We start from the raw sequence: 21,080 nt of genomic DNA, 5'->3' as shown, positions 1-21,080 counted from the left end.
TGTTGGTGGTCGACTATGATAATTACAATTACTTTTTTAAAAATTAGTTTTTAAGAAAAAAATTAATTAATATAATGTAAATGATGTTATTTTACTTCGGTTCAAGTTTGCATTGTTTTTTCTTTCAATATTCGTGAAATTTAAAGAAGATGAAGAATTTTAAAAAAATCTATACTTGTCGGTCTTTATTCTCTTTAGATTCTACTATTGAATAGTAAAAATTATAAGAATTTGATGTAAATTCTAATTGAAAAAAAGGTAACATTATTTTCATTATAATGATTAATTTTTTTAAAAAAATTAAATAACTAAAAATAATATTTTTTTCTTTAAATAAAATAGTTTAAAAGAATATATGTATTAATTTTACTCTGTTATTAACATAGTCACTTATAGATGATATGCGAATAGTGAAAGACTCAATGTTGTTGAAGTTTGGATTGCATGATTTTAATGGAAATGCATGGAAAGAAAGATGAGGGAGAGAAAGAGTGTCTCCTATCATATGTGAAGAAAAACATTGGATTGGAGGCTGGATTAGTGAGTTTACTTGTTTTTCCCTACATGAAATGTTTTGATGTGTGATTGTAGGGAGGCATAATTAATTATGCCTCAACACATAATTATAGGGGTAACATAATTAATTGTATGTTAAGACATAACTGATTATGTCTTCCAATTTTTTAACATTACTGCTTAAAAATAAGAAAACTAAAAGAATCTTAAAAATATAAATTGTTAATTATTTTATTTTGAAATTTAAAAAGTTAGATGGCTTATTATTATTATTATTATTATTATTATTATTATTATTATTAATATATGATTAGAAATCTGCAATAAAGTTTAGAGATTTATTTGATATTATAAGAATATGATTTTAATTTTATTAGTTTAAAAAATCAGTATGATTAGTGATAGCAATCATTAAAAGAATTTATAGTTCTAGTGTAGAGACTGTTTGACAACAATGTTAGACTGTCTAGCATAAAAAAGATAATAATATAAAAGTGGTTAGATAATCTAACAAATCCAAAAAAAAATGACAAGTTAGTAATAATATTAATGTAAATAGGGGTTTGTGATTGTTCAGTAGGAAAATATAATAGACATTATAAGATAAATAAGAAGTAGATAACTCTCAAGTTCTTTCACTAATAAATTCTTCATATGTTATCTAAAGATTATCATCTTTCTATCCTCACACAAGGTTAAACTAAATCAATCATGTGTTAATCAAATTCAACTAAATCTTATCAATAAAACATGTATCCACTCATGTATTTAATACCCCACTTGTATCCATGTGTCTAATTATGGAATGTTTCTCTTTTACCTCTTGAATAATATGTCTGAGAGATTGATTAGAACAACGCGAACTAACCAAGAAATTCAAATTGGAGAAAAGAATTGAACCCTCAACATGCATTCGAGAACAACTTTTTACAAAAACTAGATTTTAAAAAGACTAGAGGATTAAAACAAACTACTACAAAGAATTGAAAAATAAAACTTTTATTGATCAAAACCTTAGAACTCAATAGGGAGTTATAAGGGAATCAACCCCAAAGGTTTAACCTTCCATGGGAAAGATGGAAGCAAAAGAAAACTAAATCTAGGTCTAAGAGTGCAATTTGGATATGAAACGTGACACTCTATTCTTCCTCTAAAGACTCTTATAATCTTCTTTTCTTTACACAAATTCGAATTCAAAATTTGTCTCAAGATATTGTGTAACAATTATCAAATATTTCCTTTATTAATTTATTCAACATATATTCTCTTTCTCAATCAATTACAGATCTCATTCTCAATCAATTACAGATCTCATTCTCGCTTCTATTTTCAATCTATTTTTTTCCAAATTTGATTCAAATTTATGTATTGATTATAATTAAGCTCTGTGGGAGATATTGCAAAAGATTTACGTGAAAAATATATTCGAAGAATGTTTGCTCTATTTTTGACACGTTTTGTAGAGGACTTTTTATTGCAGAATCTGAGAGAATCTCCTTGCATGAGATTGAATTGGTTTCAGTTCTTGCTTTCTCAAAATGCAATAGAATCCTAAATCAATATCTTCATTTCCCATAATGGAGCATCCATCAATAAACAGCTTCCAGAAGACCCTTTAATGGCTTCAAACACAAGGAGTGTCTAGTCCTTTCATAACCAAACTTTCAAATCTTCAAAGACACATAATTTTTCACTGGGGAAACTTCAAAATTCTTGCAAAAGATTACTAAATTCGAATCTTTTAATTTAGTGCAATCTTTCCAGCATTAGACATTCTAGGGAGATCGTCTTCTTTAGTAAGACTTTCCTGAATTTAACATGCTGTAATTATCCATCTGCATTATCATTAGTAATGTTTATAATCTCTACAAAAGGTCAACATCAAGATGAAAGCAAAATGTATCTAAAAATCATATTTAAGCAATAATTCTAATTATGATCTAATTTCATCCAGTTATGCGAATCTCATCTAAAAAGTTAAATTTTACTCTTAGTTACAGTCTAAGAAAGTTATATTAAACGCTTTAAAAGTGAAAAAAAATGTACTTGTCAATTACAATTTACACTCAAGCTAACTATGTAATTATGTAACTAATGTTAATAAATTATGTAACTAATGTTAATAATTTTGAAAGATATATAGGTATTAGTCATTTTACACATTTCCTTTTAGTATTTATATTCATTACCAAATAGATAAAATTGATATTTAAATATATATATATATTTTTAGGTTTCATTATCTTTTTATTATCATTATTTATTTATTTAGTTGTATTATGAACAAAAATTCAATTATGTTCCCAACTTTTAAAAATGTGAAAATATGTCTACTTTTCATTCATACTTATTCAACTTTTTATAAAATGATACTTAAATTTAACAAAATAAATAAATAATAAAGCAAAAATCTCTTTATTTCGATCCTACTCGAATACAAGTTACATATGTTCTTACAAAAATAACCCATTAGCATATAAGTAATCTTTATTATATTACAATTTTTTTTATATCAAATCAATCAACTGCAAATTTTTATATCACTTTTCCCTCATATTTTTTATATCTAAACAATCTCATTTTTCACTCACATTTCCTATATCTAAACAATCTCACTTTTCATTCTTTTTTTTTCTCTTTTTTTTCTTTTTTAATTCCGCTCTCATATAAACAAAACCCCTCATCCAAACAAAACCTTAAAAATAATTCACCAATTAAACAAAGTTTATAAACAACAAAAAAACAAAGTAAAAATAAAAACTTTTGTAGAAATCAAAATAGAAAATTTTGTCTAAAAAATACCTAAAGTAAAATGTAAAAATTTATTAAGAACTAAAAATATAATAAATATCATGCATCACTTAATACACATAATAGTAATGAGCAAAACAAAAATTAAAATTTCATTGAAGATTAAAACAGAACAAATAATTTTTTTAAAAAAGTTTATGCAGAATCCAGATGTCTAATGAGTTTTGAGTTGAATGACATTACTTAATGTACAAGCTCTTTGAAAAAATGAGAATTATTGTAGGAGAAATAGTCCACCTAAACATATTTGGACGTAACAGATAATTTTCTTAAATAAGTGAGTCAGCTTCACTGCCCCCAAAGAAAAGGCAAAAAAAAAAAAAAGATTTTGAAATCGTAAAAGAGTGAATAATCAAGAAAAAAAGAAAGAAGGAAGAAAGTGACTTGATTTTGGCAAAAGAAAAAGAAGAAGAAACTAAGGCGAAGTCAAACTTCTCTTCCTAGTTCCTCAAACCACGTTTAAATCTATTTTCTGTTAAAATTCAACACCATGTACGAAATAAGAACAAAAGTTTCCAGGAAATAAACATACAATCAAAGAATTTGAAACCTCAAATCTCTTGTGCTGACACACTCTTTTTTTCTTTTATATTTTTTATCTTTAGTACGGAGTATTTATTGTCGGATGCTAAGAATAACACATGAAAGTTTGTCATTGAATATATCAATTTTAGCTGGATATTATAATGGAAATATATAAAGGACTCATCATAACTCAGATTAGTCATTGTGATTAAACTTTTATCCGTACGATCACATGTTTAATTTAGCACACTAAAACATATAGATTAATAACTAATTATTTCTTTTAAGATATAAAATGGATATTTGCATAAATAATAAGGAGACAAAATAAAATAGAACAAAATAAAATAATGACTCTGAGAACTTTTAAGTGGATAAATCTCCTCATCTTGAGAAGCAAACACTATAAAAAAAAAATCATTAAATAGCAACCAAATTTAGAAACCAAAAATAATTAGTTACTATATTAATTAAATTAGATATTATTTTAGAGACTAAAAAATTATTGATATTTAAAGTAATTTATATTATTAATCAAAATTTAATAAATGGTTTATAAATTGGACCTAAATTAGCTACTTAATATTTTAGATTCTAAATTAGTCTCTAAAATATTAATAGAGACTAATTTTAAATATAAGTAGTTAAAATCTTGGTAGTTAATGATTAGATATCAATTTAAAAACTATTTTTTACATTTTTATTAATAATAGAACCTATTTTAATACCAATAATTCTTTTAATTTATAAAATGATCTCTAATTTAGTTAAATAGTAACTAATTATTTTGGTCTCTAAAATTAGCTTATATTAATGATTTTCTTGTAGTCGAAAACTTACGGGACCTAGTTCAGAAAATATATTCACTATGAAAGTAGGATTACAATATTTGTTTCTTTGGGACTAACACTTAATCTCAACCAATAATGATGGAATATCATGTTTCTCTAGTCTCTCACTAGGATTTGTAATCTCACACTATAGTGGATATCCATTCTCTTATTTACTCTCTATTCTCACTTGTTTGATATTTTTTTCCTCACAAGCTCCCTCTATACAAAGAATGAAAGAAAGACTTCTTCATAAAGAGATAATGAATAATTAATGTTTGTCACATTTTCAAGATACCTTGGAGAGACTATCTTCATCTTTCAAGGTTGAACTTCATAGTCTTCAAGAGAGATATAATTTCAAGACTTTGGAATGTCCATTGTTGGATCAATTATCAATATTCATTAGTCATGTGGTCTCTCATTAATTAAGGAATAATTCTCAATAGATCATAATTGTTTGAGGTATTAATCATATGTATAATTAGAACTTGGACTCAGTAGTTTGTATGGAACTTTGGAGGGTTTAACAATACCTAAGTTTTTACTGTCACTATGAGAAAATCATTAAATAATAATCAAATTTAGAGACAAAAAATAATTAGTCACTATATTGACTAAATTATATACTAATTTAGAAATTAAAAAATTATTAGTATCTAATGTGATTTCAATTATTAATAAAATATTATAAAATGGTTTCTAAATTGGTATCTAAATTAACTACCAAAGTTTTAGCTACTAATATTTTAGATTATAAATTAGTATCTAAAAGACTAATAGAGACTAATTTAGAACATAAGTAGTTGGTAACTAAAAACTTAGTAGTTAATAATTAAATACCAATTTAGAAACTATTTTATAAATTTTTTATTAATAATAAAAACTACTTTAAATATCAATATTTTTTTTTATTTATAAAATAGTCTCTAATTTAGTTAATATATTAACTAATTATTTTAGTTTCTCTAATTAATATATATATATGACTCTAATGTTAATCAGTTATTATATCTAAAGAGTTTCTTATATCTAGGAAAAAATAGCTTAATCATAATCGAAATAGGGATATAAAAATGAATCCAATTGATTAGTTTAATTATAAATTTTTTCTAATTTAACTTATTTAAGAAAAATAATTATTTAATTTACAAATTTATAAAAAAAATACAAAAAAACAATGAATTTATCTTTTGAATATATTGTGTGACTTTTTACTAATAATTAGTCATTATATTGACTAAATTAAATACTATTTTAAATATTAAAAAAATCATAAATATCTAAAATAATTTCTATTATTAATAAAAAAAATTAAATTATTTTTTAAATTAATGTCTTATTAGTTATCAAATTTTTAGCCAAAGACTAATTTAGATTTTAAGAGTGATAACTAAAAATTTAATAATTAGATACCAATTTACTAATTAGATATCAATTTAAAAATCAATTTATAAATTTAGAAACTATTTTAAATATTAATAGCCATTTAGTCTATAAAATATTATTTATAATTAATGTAATTAATTATTTTTTATTTTTAAAGTTAGATTTTATTTAATGATTTTTTTAATAGTGTATGTTATTTCGTTACACCTCTTAATAAGAATGGAAACCAATAAAAGGAAGAAAATAAGAGAGTTTTGAATAATCTCTTGAAGGACACATAAGAAATTGAATTAAATTGAAGAGGATTGATTGAGTGAGAAGAAGTCGTAGGAAGAATAGTTTATTATGAACTATACGTCATTTGTTAATTAATTTACAAAGGTGCCATAATTTGGTCAAAAGGGCATATATATGTAATGTCATGAGTCATTTTAAGTATCTAATATTTTATGCTAACTAATTGCTCATTCAGTGATAACATTTTCGAATTTCTTTTAGGAAAATTGCCTTTTCAACCTATTAAGACAAAATAGAGAGATTAAGTAGTTTGGAGGAGTTCTTAAATTCAAATATTTTTACTCTTCTTGTAAATCTTATTCATTTGTTTTTTATGACTGCATTCCAAACAAACTAAATAAAATATTAGAAATATATAAATAAGAGTGTAAGTGGTAGCATTGTTTGGTATTTTGATAAAATATTATTTTGGTGCAAAGAGGAAATTAAAGAAAAAGAAGCATAGTAATTAAGAAGAGTGAGTGATGTAATTGCATATATAATGAATATTAGTGATACCATTAACTAATGCATGCATGCAACTTCTTGGAAACAACCTATCCTTTGCCAATAAGTTTCTCCCCTTTCTCTATCAAAGAATGGTCAAAATTTGAAAATCTTTACTTTGAACAAACACACACACTCTATCTCTCTTCCTTCTTAATCAAATTAAAAGTTTTTAAGTTACTTCAAAATTACTTGGTACATGAATAATATGTATATATAAATAAATTAATATAACATGTTTGTTTTTTAAATATAAGAAAATATCTTTCATTAATCATCTAAAATTTGTCTAATATAAGAAATTACTTAGTACTACTAGATGTTTCTACAAATTTTCAAGAAATCTTTAGTTTCTTTCATATTTTATGTGATTTTTTTAAATAAAAATTTTTTATAAAAAAATTGATATTGAAAAATAGACACTACAAGAAATTCATTAAATAGTAACCAAATTTAAAGATAAAAAATAATTAGTCATTGTATTAACTAAATTAGATTCTAAATTAATTTAGAGACTAAACAATTGTTCATATCTAAAATGGTTTCTATTATTAATAAAAATTTATAAAATGATTTTTAAATTGGTATTTAAATTAACTACCTAAGTTTTAGCTACTAATATTTTAAATTTTTAATTAGTCTCTAAAATATTAATGAAGACTAATTTAGAACATAAAGTAATAAATAGCTAATAGTTAGATATCAATTTAAAAACTATTTTATAAATTTTTATTAATAATAAAAAATACTTTAAATATCAATAATTTTTTTATTTATAAAATATTTTTTAATTTAATTAAATAATAATTAATTATTTTACTCTCTAAAATTAATTTTTATTGTAGTAATTAAAAATATTAATTATTGTGTTGGAAAGAGAAATAAGAATAAGTGATCTTGACCACACTCTATGTGAACAAAATTGGTTTTACTCAGACTTTGGATAACCATGGTCCTCTCTCACCCCTATCACTTCCTATATATATAAAACCAAGCTTTTGCACTCTTTCTCATCAATCTCACAAATCAAAATCATGAACATGGCTGCCACTGATCATGATCACTGCATGGAGTTTGATCAACAATTTCTGGTGGATGATCTGGATCCATTCATAGAAGGATTCATGGATACAACCACATGCATGTCATCACCAAAGAGCATGATGATTAGTCCAAGAAACTCATCACACAACAACACAACAAGTGGCCACCATTTAACTCCAAAGGCTTCTGCATTCAAACCAATCAGAAGAAGATCAAGAGCTTCTAAGACCACTCCCATTACCCTTCTCAAAGCCAACACCTCCAATTTCAGGGCATTGGTACAACAATTCACTGGCTCTTCCACAACACCCATGTCACTTGCAATCCATAAGGGTCCCATTACCCTAAATTTCCAACAAGGTACCAAACAACAGATTCAGCATCACACCAGAGAAGCAACTAGATTGGTGCCACAGTTTGGCACCATGATCAGTTCTAACCAAGTTCATCAAGTTTCTAAGCCACAGCAGCACTTGATCATGAGAGAGCAACAAAGTGGTTACTGGTTGGAGCATGTGAAAACCAGTGATCTTTGTCTTCCAACTTCAGGTAGCTGCATGGACGATGGATTTGGCTTTGATGATGATTTTAGTTTGCATGAACTCAGTGTGAATGCCACCTCCAATGACATCCAAGGTTTCTTTATGTGATAAAAATAAAAAGGATTCAATTATTTCTTAGGAAATTATGTAAAGTAGACTCATCTTCAGTCAACACCTCTATGCATATCTTATAATAAAATTAAGCAATGATTCATGTTTATCACTTTCTTTATTCTTTTCTTTTGTGTTCTTCAATCTTCTTGAGTTCTCCTTCATTACATGACCTCCATTGACAAACCTTCCATGTTCAAGATTTTCAGAAGATAAAGTTAAGAAAAAAAGTAACTTTTTTTATGCACAAGGTAATTTAATGAAATACTTTTTTTTTTTACTTTAACTTCAACTTATACATAAAGTAATTTTTAATTTATAAAAAATATTTTTCTTTCCTAAATGTCATTAAGAAGATATTAAAATAAACATGCCTATATATATTTGTATACAAATAAATAACTTTTTAATTTGGTGTTTATTAAGTGAGCAATTTCTTGTTCATCATATAGAGGTATACATACGAAAGTCTTTAATCTTGGCTCCAAAATTTATGGGAATTTTTTTAATTAGTTAAAATTAAAATTATTGAAGAGTGTGAATATTTATTATGTTGTTTCTAATCATGATTTATTATACAAAAACATTGTCGATGCGTGTTATTTTATACAAATAGTATTTCTAAAAAAAAATTAATTAAGTATTCTATTTTTCCTCATGTTATCTTTAATAATTTTGAAATTCATTCTCTCATTCATTTCACTTAATTGATTTTCACCTAATTAATTATGTTTGGAGACCAAACAAAGATTACGTAATTTGTGATTACTCGTATCCTCTAATACAAATAAAAAAAAAGACAAAGAATTTATCTCATTAATATTATAAATTTTTTTATATGACAATTTATAATTTAGTGGGAATATAATTTTAATTATATTTTTTATACATAATAATTTTTTTTTATTAATTTTTTTTTTAACTTTAACTTTAATTTTTATGAATCCTTATTTAAATCTTAATCAATGTAATATTTTTAATAAATAAAATAGGAATATGGATATTATTTTATTAAATTTAACAAATATTTGTGTGGTTTATTAAAACCCTATAACAAAGTAATTGTCATTAAAAACATATAAGTGTTATTTTATCATATTATAAAGAATAGGGAGTGGAAAAAAATTCTTAATTAACTTATCCTCCAAGAAAATCATTAAACAAAAATTAATTTTAGAAAACCAAAATAATTAGTTCTTGTATTCACTAAATTAGATACCATTTTATAAACTAAAAAAAATTATTAATATATAAAGTAACTTTTATTATTAATTAATAAAAATTTATAAAATAGTTTCTAAATTAATATCTAATCATTAGCTATCAAAGTTTTAGTTATTTATATTTTAAATTATTTTTTATTATTATTTTAGAGAATAATTTAAAACATAAATATTAGTAATTAAAATCTTGATAGTTAATTTAGATACCAATTTAAAAGACCATTTTATAAATTTTTATTAATAATAAAAATTATTTAAATACCAATAATTTTGTAGTCTCTAAAATAGTATCTAATTTAATATAATGATTAGTTATTTTTTATCTTGAACTTTAACTATTATTTAATATTTTAATATAATGATTAATTATTTTTTGTTTTAAAATTTTATTATTATTTAATAATTTTATTATAGTGTTATTCGACGATAATAAGTGCATAGGTAAGAAAGGTTCCAAATATATATGGAAATGAAGCTATTTAAACAGACCAAAATGATTGAAAAATGGCTTTATGAGATTATGGAAAATTCAATTCTCCAAATGTCACAAATAAAAGCTGAAACATTATGTTCCAATATGGAAGAGTGTGCACCATGATTTTGACCATTAGGTGAGGAAAAAATAAAGATAATATAAATGCATGAAATGAGAGAAAATAAACATGTTATTGGCAATTGAGACTTCAAATAGTGTACATTGACAATGCATAGAAGAACACAAAATATATTGTGATGTCTTAGGTAAAATATGTATTTAAAAAATTATTGTTAGTGTAAAGGGAATCAATATGTTTTATTAAAAAAATTACTTCATTGAAATAAACATAAAAGTAATTAATATACTTCATTAAAAACATAAAAATAGGAATCATTATTGAAATTTTTCTAGCAGGATAAACAAAATGTAATATTATTTTGAAATAATAATAATAATAATAATGCTATGAAAAACTTTGATTTTGAACTTTGAAGCCCATTGGCTACTTTCACAGACAATCAACGTTCTAAAGTTGAGCAGTTATTCCTAAAGAATAATTTTTGATACTTTTCACTTAGATCTAATCATGAAATAATTAACCCAAGTTCTTGTGTTGTTTAATCCACCATAAACATTTATATGATAGAGAATTAATAAATAAATAATTTTTAATAAACTAAATTGATTTATGTTTAAATTAATTTGTAAAAGATCTATCATATAACTTCCTTAATATTTGGGATTATTTTTTTTATAAAATTGGTGCAATTTTATAATGTATTTACATAAATGGGTAAATTTTTAAAATTTTAAATACGGGTAAATTGTTTTTGTAATTGTAAGTATAACTAAAAAAATTATGTTTAAAGCCTGAATTTTGACCAAACATATTTTTTTATTAAAGTTGTGTATTTGTGTCTTTTATCATTGAAGATATAATTTATTATTTTATAACATGATAAAAATAATTTTAAAAAGTCAAAATAAACAAAGTGACATCTCTGAACTGCCTTTAAGGATAAATTAGAAAGAAATAGAAGAAGTCGTATTTTAAAGTACGGCTCCAATAAATAAAAAATTACGTTTGACAAAAATTTGTACGGGAAAACATGACTTATTTATATATGTAAATTTTAAAAAAGTTATTCATTTATATAAATATGGAGTAAAATTATATAATTTGGTAAAATAATCTTTAGATAAATATTTTCATGAATACTTATAAAAGAGAAAAATGTAAATAAAAAAAATAAAATAACTTTTGCGGTAAGATAAAATTATCTCATTGTATCTTATAAATATGTTAATTTGTATAAAGAAACTAGTTAATGAAGTTAATAGTATTAACTTTGTTTTAAATTTAAAGCTCATTTATTATTTATTGAACTAAGAAGAAAAGTATTTTTATGAAAAAATAATTAATATAAATTATAATTTGGGATGATAAATATTAAATAGTATAGGAGGAAGTATTTATTTATTGAAGATGAAAGAAAGAAAAGGAGTTATTCAAAGACTAATCAAAGAGATTTTTTTGACTTGTTCTTTTTCTTTTTCTTTTTCATTTCTTTTGCAAACACAGAACCTTTAAACAAGGAGTTGGGAACAAGCAATATAAGTGATTAATCATAATCTTGGTAATTAAATAATCTTGGTAATTAAATAAAAAGATAATATATCTTATGAGATTTATTAAAATTATGTTATCAAACTTGTCAATAGATTTGAAGCCTTCAAATGGTGTTAAACTAAGTTCATGTGAATGAATTTCTCTGAAACTGAGTTCATATTATTGGGCAGCATCTTCACTCCAAAAATAAGTTCACACTCAATCAAGAATTGGTAAAAACCCAAAAAACTTAGCAACATCTCTTAATTAATTATTGAAAACAGTAAACAAATAATGAAGTCTTGGTCAAAATCATAATAAAACCAAAGTTCATTTGAAGACATTGCAGATTTTCAAAACTTTGAGTACTTTGTCTTCTACTAACTACATGCATCACTCTAATTCAACTCAATTAATTTGAATTAATTTAATTGCACGTGCAAAATCAAATATATTATTTTAAGAACATGGTACCATCTCTGAACTGTCTCTCTATAGTTTTTAATCTGTCAATGGTTGATATTGTTGATTGGTATGCTTCAAATCATAATTTTGGAATATCTCTAAACTGAGTATTATTATTAAATTTTAGACAATGACCTATTGTTAACGAATAATTACTAATTTAAGAATAATAAATTTTAAATTTAAATAAATAAATACTATCCATCCTCATATTATATATAATATATCTGTCCTCATCATATAGAATATTTCTGCCATTTAATTTTGTTTTTCATTCTTATATTTATCACTATTTATTTATTTCTCTACCTCCATATTTCTTCTCTCACGCCATAATATAAAAAATAACTATAGTGCCTTTATTATAAGATGTAATTTTGATTTGTGTAATACAATTTAAAATATTTGTTCAAATTAGGTTTTATAATCCAAAATATTTTTTAAATAATTCGAAGTATTCAAAATTATTTATTCTAAAATATAGTTTTAAATTGAATATGAGCGCATATTAGTTATTTGTTATATTATAGGTATGTATTACTATCTCTCCGAAGCCTTAGCATAGCTAAATTGACAAAGGCACTTACAAATGGGCCTTTGCTTCCTGCACTTCCCAACTTTCAATCTACACCTCCCACAGTTGAATGAAATGACCAAATTGCCCTCCGTCTGCTTCTCTGCCGTTCATGCCACCACCACCACTGCTCACCATTACTGCTACCAAAAGAAAAAAGAAAATGGTGCAGAAGTTGAAGAAAAGTGAAAAAAAAATTGTTCCACAGTTTATTCCAAAAAACCCATTTTGAAAAATATTTAAAAAGGTATTATATTTATTGAAAAGTTTGTTCCAAAAATTGTATTCAAAAAACTTGTTTTAAAATATATTTCATGCGTTCAGAAATATATTGTTTAGAAAATTTTATCATATTCTTGTGTTTCGAAATGTATTTTACGATTCCTCCACCCATGTTTTCTTCTCTCACCCCATAGCTATAATGCATTTAATAAAATTCAAACGTCAATAACTTGGATAAAAAATCTCACTCTTTGAAATACGCTAAAGATCTTCTGAATTTCTTGTTCTGAACAACTTATTTAGGAATACATTTCAGATTTGTTGTTTTTAGAAAACTTATAACTATTGTTTATAACGACCTTTTCAAAGCCATGTTTCAAAATAATACATTTGGATCTGTATTTCGAGCTCCAGATTATGCAATTCATACCATTTCTGGATTACAAAATTTAAAATATAGTTCCAAATTATGATATTTAACATATATGCAAAAGCATCTTAAAAGTCAGTGACATGGCTTATTCAATTTGTAACAAACATATTAGGATACATTTCCATACCATTGTTTATAACTGTTCAGTCCTTGATATTGCTCTAATACTTTTGAGCTATAGATATAAACATGTTTTTTATAAGAGTAATATAATAACAATAATACAATGAAATAATTTAATGAAAGCTTATTTTATTCCATTTTAAAACATTTAAACAATACACTGATATTTTTATTTTATTTTATTCCATTTTCTTCCATGCCATCCTGTTACATTCCACTTACCATTAAATGTCCAAACATAACCTAAATTATTTCAGAGGATCTGGAACTACAGAAAAAGCAATCTGGACATGAAAATTTGAAAATTGGGAATTACATGCCGTTCGGACAGAAGCTCTTGGAGATTGGTTAAAACACTCACTACTTCAGATGGTGCTCGAACAAAGATGCCATCTCAATCTGCACACAGATAAATACATAAAACATTTTCAACTATAAAGGGTAAGGGAAAATATGCTTGTGGCTCGACTAATACCTGTTGCAACCTTTTAAGAAATTTTATGAATAATTCAGGATGTTAGTACCTTGTGTATTAAGTTTTTGCTGACTTGCAATTCACAATGCAATTTTGATAACTAATTACATTGAAAATGGTCGTGTAATGTGTAATCATCTCGTTAGAGTAAGAGTTTTAGATATGGTTGCCTACTTGGGCTTAGACTAACTCTCGACATTCACTATAGTCTTAAAAATGTCCAATAATTCACCATTTTATCTGAAAATGGATGAAGTTCTATGCTAAACCCGGCCCTTCTCAGAGCACACTTTACTCCGATGTAATGAAGAAGTGTCCAAGAACCAATCCAAACCGTTCTAAACCCAACAATTAACCTACAATAGTGAAGATTACAAAATCCACACTTTATTATTCAGTTCCATGCTGAATTAAAACGAACCTTAAAAAAAAAAAAACGAACCACAAAAATAAACGAAGTTTTCCTACACTACTCTCAAATAAACTTGAGATTATATTGACATGTGATATGTAATTTAGAGCATACTATCATTTCTTAAATGAGATTTAATACTTTGAACAAGTTTTACCCAACAACTATTATGTATATTACTTTTTATTCAATAAACGTTGTTCCCTTAAATAATAAAATATCCACTAGAAAAACTCATGTATTGGTTTGAGACACTACTTTCACCCTCTAGTCAATGAAATTTCATTTTTTCCTAATTAAAGAATAAAGAATTGTCCCTTAAATAAAAAGACACAAACAGAAATAACTGATGCTATACAAATTGCAAACTGATCCACCAAATCATAAGTTTGTTTTATGATCAAATCAAATGTTTCTTTTGTCTCAAAACTAATCCAACCAAACTGTGAATACGTCTAATTATTGAATAGAACATGTAAACTTGGTGTAAAGAACTCAGGTATTTTTATATAACCTCTTTTAGCTTTATTGCACCTCTAGTGCCTCCAATGTGACTAGTGTAAAACTTTTTGCTCAAATTTAATCCCTATTTCTTTTAAATGCTATCATCAAGTCCTTCTGAGCTTTCATCCACGTAAAAGACCCGGATTCTATCAAAAATCTTCACAAATTAATCTAAGACATTTTAAATCCTCTTATGATATAAACACGTCAATTGAAATATCAGAATATTTTTCCCAATTCAAAACCAAAAACTGGCTCCCTACAAAATCTTTCAAATTTTATCAAATTTTTACTGAAGCCTTCGAATGTGATGCGTTCAAATAATTTTCCATAAAAATAAGACCCAACCCAAATAATTTGAGAAGAAAATGAGCATTTAAGGGCTTTTTAAGCCATTAGGCAGAAGGAAACCCACAGTGGAGCTTGATTGTAGATATTTTAAAAAATGATAAATTAAATTTGAGCAAAAATCTATGGAACCAAAAGTGCAATTATGCTGATTTTTTAGTTGAAAAAGAAATTCATTAAGGAAGAAGAGATGCACTGACAGAGATGCAATAAAATTATTCAGGAGCCATTGCCTAACATCTACTGTTCTTCAGATAGGTAGCTTGAGTTATGACATGCTATAAAAATAAGTTTTATGTTCCAGGTACTAAACTAAGATTATTTATTAACCATCACCTAACAATTTGAGTTTTTCCCGTAATTAGCTCATGACATATACAAAGATAGGAGGACAAGAACCATGAAAAGTACAACAGGCAATGAGTATAATAAATCTTTATATAGCTTGATGTCAAATTTCAAATGAATATTGCATAATTACTTCATAATATCAAGTTATCAACTTACAGCAGTCAATGCAGTCTCAGCACCCTTATTTCCAGATTTGCCACCAGCACGATTTAGAGCCTGCACTTAGCCAACGAAGAACAGATAGAAAACAAAGTAATCATATGTCTCATCTGCAAAGAAGAAATTTCATAACTTTCACAACAACTTACCTGATCCATATTATCACATGTTAGGACACCAAATATGCACGGAACACCTGCAAAGGCATCTCAAAATGCTTTAATTTTGCTGTGTTGATGACAATTAATGAAAAAAAATACTGAGAAAGTAATAATAGTAATAAATGTCTCCATTTATAAACCAAAAGAAAAAAATAGGCATTAGCTTGCACTGATGAGCTTAGAGGAAACATAAAGTTTCAGTATTTTATTCAGTGAAGATCAATGTCAAAGTTAACTTACACAGGCAGTGCTTAAAAAATAATCAACCATTTAAAAAATAATTCTCAAATTTCAAATTTCCTCTCAACCTTGATTCTAGATTCTACAAAAACAAGTTGCCGTACTAATGTTGTATGAATGTTTCATTTTCAAGAAAACAGACAGCAGTTAAATACTCAAATGTAATCTGTCCCAATGTCAAGATAACAATTGACATTAACAGAATACCACCTGAGTTTAGACTGGCTGAAAGCACTCCAGATGCTGCTGAATTAGCAACTGCATCATAGTGGGTGGTGTCTCCCCGTATCTGTTAACAAGAAATTTGGTCACAGTAGAAACTCAAATTATGTAGACATAAATATAGATAATGGATACTTATTGGTCATGAAAATGTTATAAAAGATTTCAACTATAAATTAAGATTTATCATACCACAGCTCCTATGCATAAGATTGCATGATATTTGCCTGAGTTTCCTAGTCTTGCTGCAACTACACCAATTTCAAAACTACCAGGTACCCAAACAACCTAAGGGAAAAGAGAAAGTAACAAGTTTCTGTCAGTATTCAAAATCCAGCAGAAAGTGATGAGAAAATTCTGAACAATACAAGTTGCCGCCAATTCCTATATCATTCTTCAACGCATTATTTGTAAGTAAAAGTTCTGTCAGTATTCAAATACATCAATTGCACAATTTTTTTGTCCAAAATCATGACCAAGGGTGACATAACTATACAGCTAACACACCAAGCTAAAACTAAATGAAATAAATGCAAAAGTTTATGATGAGATAGAAAAGGGTCTATATTTTATAATCTCCAATACATGATTAGAGAAAGATAGGAGAGCGACAAAAAATGAAAAGACTGGCCTCTTGTTTTAGCCAAGGAAGCATGGACCCTTCAAAATAGTAGTTGTGGCATGTTCTACCTGGGTCAAACACATATCTAGTCAGGCATTTCAAATACTACTGGCTGCATTTTACAATTTTATTTTTCCTTTATTTTTTAAACTCTTACAAGCCAAACATAAAAAAATTGGATAAATGGTTGCATTTATTATGCCTACTATGACTCGGGCTCCTTTTACTTTTTATAACATTGATTCTATTTCATTTAAAAAAATTGTTTTATTTTAATTTTATATTTTGAATTATAACCATAGCATGCCCAAGAACATTTTAAATTTTTCCATATTGTCATATTATATCCATGTTCTATGCCAAATGTGCTTTCAAGGTTTTAGCGCATAAGTTAACTTTACTTCATATTTCAGTAAAACTGAATATTTAACATAACAGAAAAAGTGAGAAAAACAAAATAAATTTCAAAAAGTAGCAAAGAGGAGACTTAATCAAATTACAATTGAAACATTGTATATTACAAATAATCAATATTCCAAGAACTTATAAGACAGCTCACTTACATCAATGTCCTCATCCTGAACTGAATAATTCTTAAAAGTACCCAAAGCTCCTTCCAAGAGCTGCTTGGTAATGATTTCATTAAACCGTGCAACAACCTAAAAGAAGAGAAAATGGAAATGAGAAACAAAACATAAAAGAACTAGAAAAACTTACGAGTACAATCCAGTTTGAAGAAGAAAATAAATGCAAAATCTTGAAGCAGAATACCATAACTTCGGCGTGATTCACCACCACGTTTCTCTAATTCATATCCCTTCATCAACACAATTCGATTTGTATCTTTCACTCTCTCCAATATACCTCCCCCTCTTCAAATTTTCATTATTGTCAAAGCCTTAATCAATCACCAAGAAGCTTTAAAATTAGAATTCACCCTTTCTGTGTTTCATCATTTTATCATCTGTGGAAAAGGATTTGGGCACTAGAATAGGTTGGAGTACCTCACGCATACTCCAAAAGGAGAACTTTGTTCTTGCCATCCAACTTAGGAAGTACAGGATTCCTTCTAAGGGGAGGTCTTTCATTGGCCTATGGTGTTTGATAGGATTAATACAAATAATTGGTTACATACAGGTTTGGCCACACAAAGATGTTTGTTTTGTGCCGTTAACAAATATCTACAGTACAATTTTTCAGTATTTTGGGGGGAAATTAGTGTTGTTCTTGTTAAAAGATTTGGACAAATTTCTAATTAACCATTTTAGGGGCTCTAGGAGAAGTATGAAAACATCCTTTGATGGTGTATTCTATGGAGTAATTTGGTGGTATCATTTTGTGATCCTTGGCTGCAATGGCTTTAGAGGGAACTGTATGTTAAATGCAAAGAAATCAGTGTGCTTATCTGATTCTCCCTAGATGTTTCTCTTATATTTTTGGTGCATTCTTTAGGATAATATCTTACTCTCTACCCTTTTACTTACTTTCCCTTAAATCTTCTCTAATGACCAGTTAAAGGACCATCAAAATTTAGTACGCAATGTAAACATGGTGGGTACTCTTGGCATGCTTCTGTCTACAGCATAGCTCAAACGCTAAGCTAAGAGTGAACAATTAATCATCGGAATTGGTGACAGATGAGTTCTCTGATAAGCATCCGGCATGAATGATGGGAACCATATTGCCATCTATTTATGGCTATCAGTGTGGCTTATGCAAACAACCTCTTTGAACATCCACTCATTCTCTTCCTGAATGTACACATCTGCAAATAGCTTGCCGCACAATACATACAATCATTGGTTTTCATCTGCTAAACTCATTAATGCAATTGACATCTATCTGTCATTTTGTCATGTACATCAACAGAGTAAGTAAGCTCAAACTAGATGTGTGTTATATCATGCCTGCACCAATCCAATCACCTGACTTGACATACCAACTTTTTAATGCCTTAATTAGATCATGTCACTCCAAGTATCTATTAAACTGTTATTGTTTAAGCCTAATACCACAAATTTTGCAATGATGAGGGAAATCATCCAATAATGCCAAGGCCCTTCTCTTTCTCTCAATTACTACCTTGTTTTATTTAGTTTATCTACCAGACCCGATTTCTGGAAGACATCGTAAACAATGCAGCCAATGAAAAACCCTAAATGATTCTTTAAACCACCCATCCCTACTGTTTCAATCACCTCCTTAGTCCTTATCCTCACATGCCTCCAGTGAAACTCCACTCTGCCTATTCTTCTACAATGAATCCCAAAAAGACCCACTAAGTTCTCTAACTTTCTTGCTCTCCAACATCAGGTTCTGAATGTAAAGGGTTTCTGTTAACAAACTAAGAGTAACAAGCCCTAACTCCAAGAATAATATTTCATTATTGTTGACACTACTTTTCCCCTTCAAACATTATATGTACGGAAGACACACTGCCTGACCCAAAAACAACCCAGGACAATAATATAAGACCAACAAAATTCATGGCCTAAGACAAAAAGCAAGAATCAGTTTGGCATTCCTTTTCAGATAAACTTCGGCAGACGTACTTACACCATAAGAAAAACATGAGATAAATTTCCCATAAATTAAAAATAACCTGTGTGTGAGTTAATTTGTAAAAGTTCATTCATGTCAGCTTTTCCAAAAGCTTATTGTTATAAAGCTAACTTTAAAACTTTTTCCCATAAATATTTGGGAAAAAAACTAACAAATAACCTAATAATTTTGGAATACATGGATACATACCACAGCAAAACGAAGTCCGCTGGTTCTGGTAACAGAACCTGCCAGATTCCGCACAGCATCTGTCCGCGTCAAAGATGACCCACCCTTGCTCTGAACAGCAACGCGTGGCTTAATTTCTGAAGCTAAACAAAGAAAGCAGAGAATTAAACAAAACCAGGAAAATCAGATTCTTCGTTGACCACGAATATGAGCAACAACCAAAATGATAGAAAGGATTAGGAATGCAACCTCGCAGAGAGAACGAAAAGGAGAGAGGGCATAGGGTTTTAGGAGCATTATGAAGATGTAAAATGCTGGTTGTAGCACAGGAACCCTCTTGGCCACGCACAAATCGAATGGGGAGGATACATTCAGTAGAAACAAATGAAGCCATTGCTTTGCTCTGAAAATGAGAGCTTCTGCAGAGAACGGAGGGCGATGACGGCGGTGACGACGGCGCAGAGCAAGATGCAAAACAAGTGTGTACTTGGTTTTGTTTTCAGCGGATTTTGACGTTACAGTGAAATAAGATTTATTGTAACCATTAAGATGTAAAAATTCTTACATACATTATAAAATCATAATCTATATGATACACCTCTTTCCAAGTGCTTTTGGTAATAAAATAACCTCACTCTTAAAATAGTTTTATCATATAAAAAAAATTAAAGATATATAAAAAGTAACCTCTAATTCTCATCTTATTTTGTAAATTTATTTATTTTTAAATTATATTATTTTAATTAATTCATAAATACAAAGAAGGAGGATTTATTAAAATGGTACAATTTTAGTTTGAATTTATACAAATAGACAGATTTTAAAAAAATAACATAAGCATATTATGATTAGAAATACAACTTTAAAATAAAAAATTGTTTTTCAGAATACGAATTTGGTTTTGGAATATTTTTATTCCTTTTAAAGTTGTCCTATAAAGTTTCATGGTTTTATTAAGTCGTGCTTCCTAGCATGTTTCATTTTTTTTATAAAATTTTGCTTACTAATATGTTTGTATTTTTTTAAAATAATTGTGTTTATTAGCATCTTTTTTGTTTTTTGTTTTTTTTTTATAAAATCATGTTCGTTAGGATGTTAGAATTATTTTTAGAAAACTTACACTTTTGGCCACGATTTTAGGAACTTAAGGATTTTTTATTTTTGCAATTTCGGAATAG

The 21,080-nt window shown here is 26.9% G+C and overlaps 2 protein-coding genes across 3 annotated transcripts; one reads left to right on the top strand and one right to left on the bottom strand.

Annotated features, from left to right (window-relative positions):
* Window positions 1-7,855: 7,855 nt before the first annotated feature.
* On the top strand, window positions 7,856-8,660 carry LOC137809726 (uncharacterized). Its single transcript, XM_068610816.1, has one exon. The coding sequence runs from the start codon at window positions 7,889-7,891 to the stop codon at window positions 8,546-8,548; it is 660 nt and encodes a 219-aa protein (XP_068466917.1). The 5' UTR covers window positions 7,856-7,888; the 3' UTR covers window positions 8,549-8,660.
* A 5,130-nt stretch (window positions 8,661-13,790) lies between these two features.
* Window positions 13,791-20,465, bottom strand: LOC137811704 (6,7-dimethyl-8-ribityllumazine synthase, chloroplastic). Of its 2 annotated transcripts, none has more exons than XM_068613534.1 (8): window positions 20,152-20,465; window positions 19,924-20,045; window positions 17,736-17,831; window positions 16,743-16,838; window positions 16,539-16,617; window positions 16,077-16,123; window positions 15,925-15,984; window positions 13,791-14,077 (listed from the first exon to the last, which is right to left on the bottom strand). In XM_068613534.1, exons 1-8 carry the CDS (start codon window positions 20,294-20,296, stop codon window positions 14,039-14,041), a joined length of 684 nt encoding a protein of 227 aa, XP_068469635.1. In that variant the 5' UTR covers window positions 20,297-20,465; the 3' UTR covers window positions 13,791-14,038. The 2 variants fall into 2 exon arrangements, with proteins under 2 accessions (XP_068469635.1, XP_068469636.1); XM_068613535.1 differs by having other exon boundaries at window positions 19,924-20,039; window positions 20,152-20,436.
* Between the last annotated feature and the right edge of the window lie 615 nt (window positions 20,466-21,080).

This window comes from Phaseolus vulgaris, chromosome 2 (genome assembly GCF_000499845.2).
Source record: "Phaseolus vulgaris cultivar G19833 chromosome 2, P. vulgaris v2.0, whole genome shotgun sequence".
NCBI classification, from domain to species: domain Eukaryota; kingdom Viridiplantae; phylum Streptophyta; class Magnoliopsida; order Fabales; family Fabaceae; genus Phaseolus; species Phaseolus vulgaris.
Note: the sequence above shows the minus strand (reverse complement) of the source record. Positions and strands in the feature narration are given on the sequence as shown.

Coding starts and splice junctions, on each gene's coding strand:
- LOC137809726 (XM_068610816.1), top strand. CDS start 7,889: ATGAACATGGCTGCCACTGATCATGATCACTGCATGGAGTTTGATCAA.
- LOC137811704 (XM_068613534.1), bottom strand. CDS start 20,296: ATGGCTTCATTTGTTTCTACTGAATGTATCCTCCCCATTCGATTTGTG. Junction 15,985..16,076: donor CATGTGATAATATGGATCAG/GTAAGTTGTTGT, acceptor GGCTAAGTGCAG/GCTCTAAATCGTGCTGGTGG. Junction 14,078..15,924: donor CTGAGACTGCATTGACTGCT/GTAAGTTGATAA, acceptor ATCTGTGTGCAG/ATTGAGATGGCATCTTTGTT.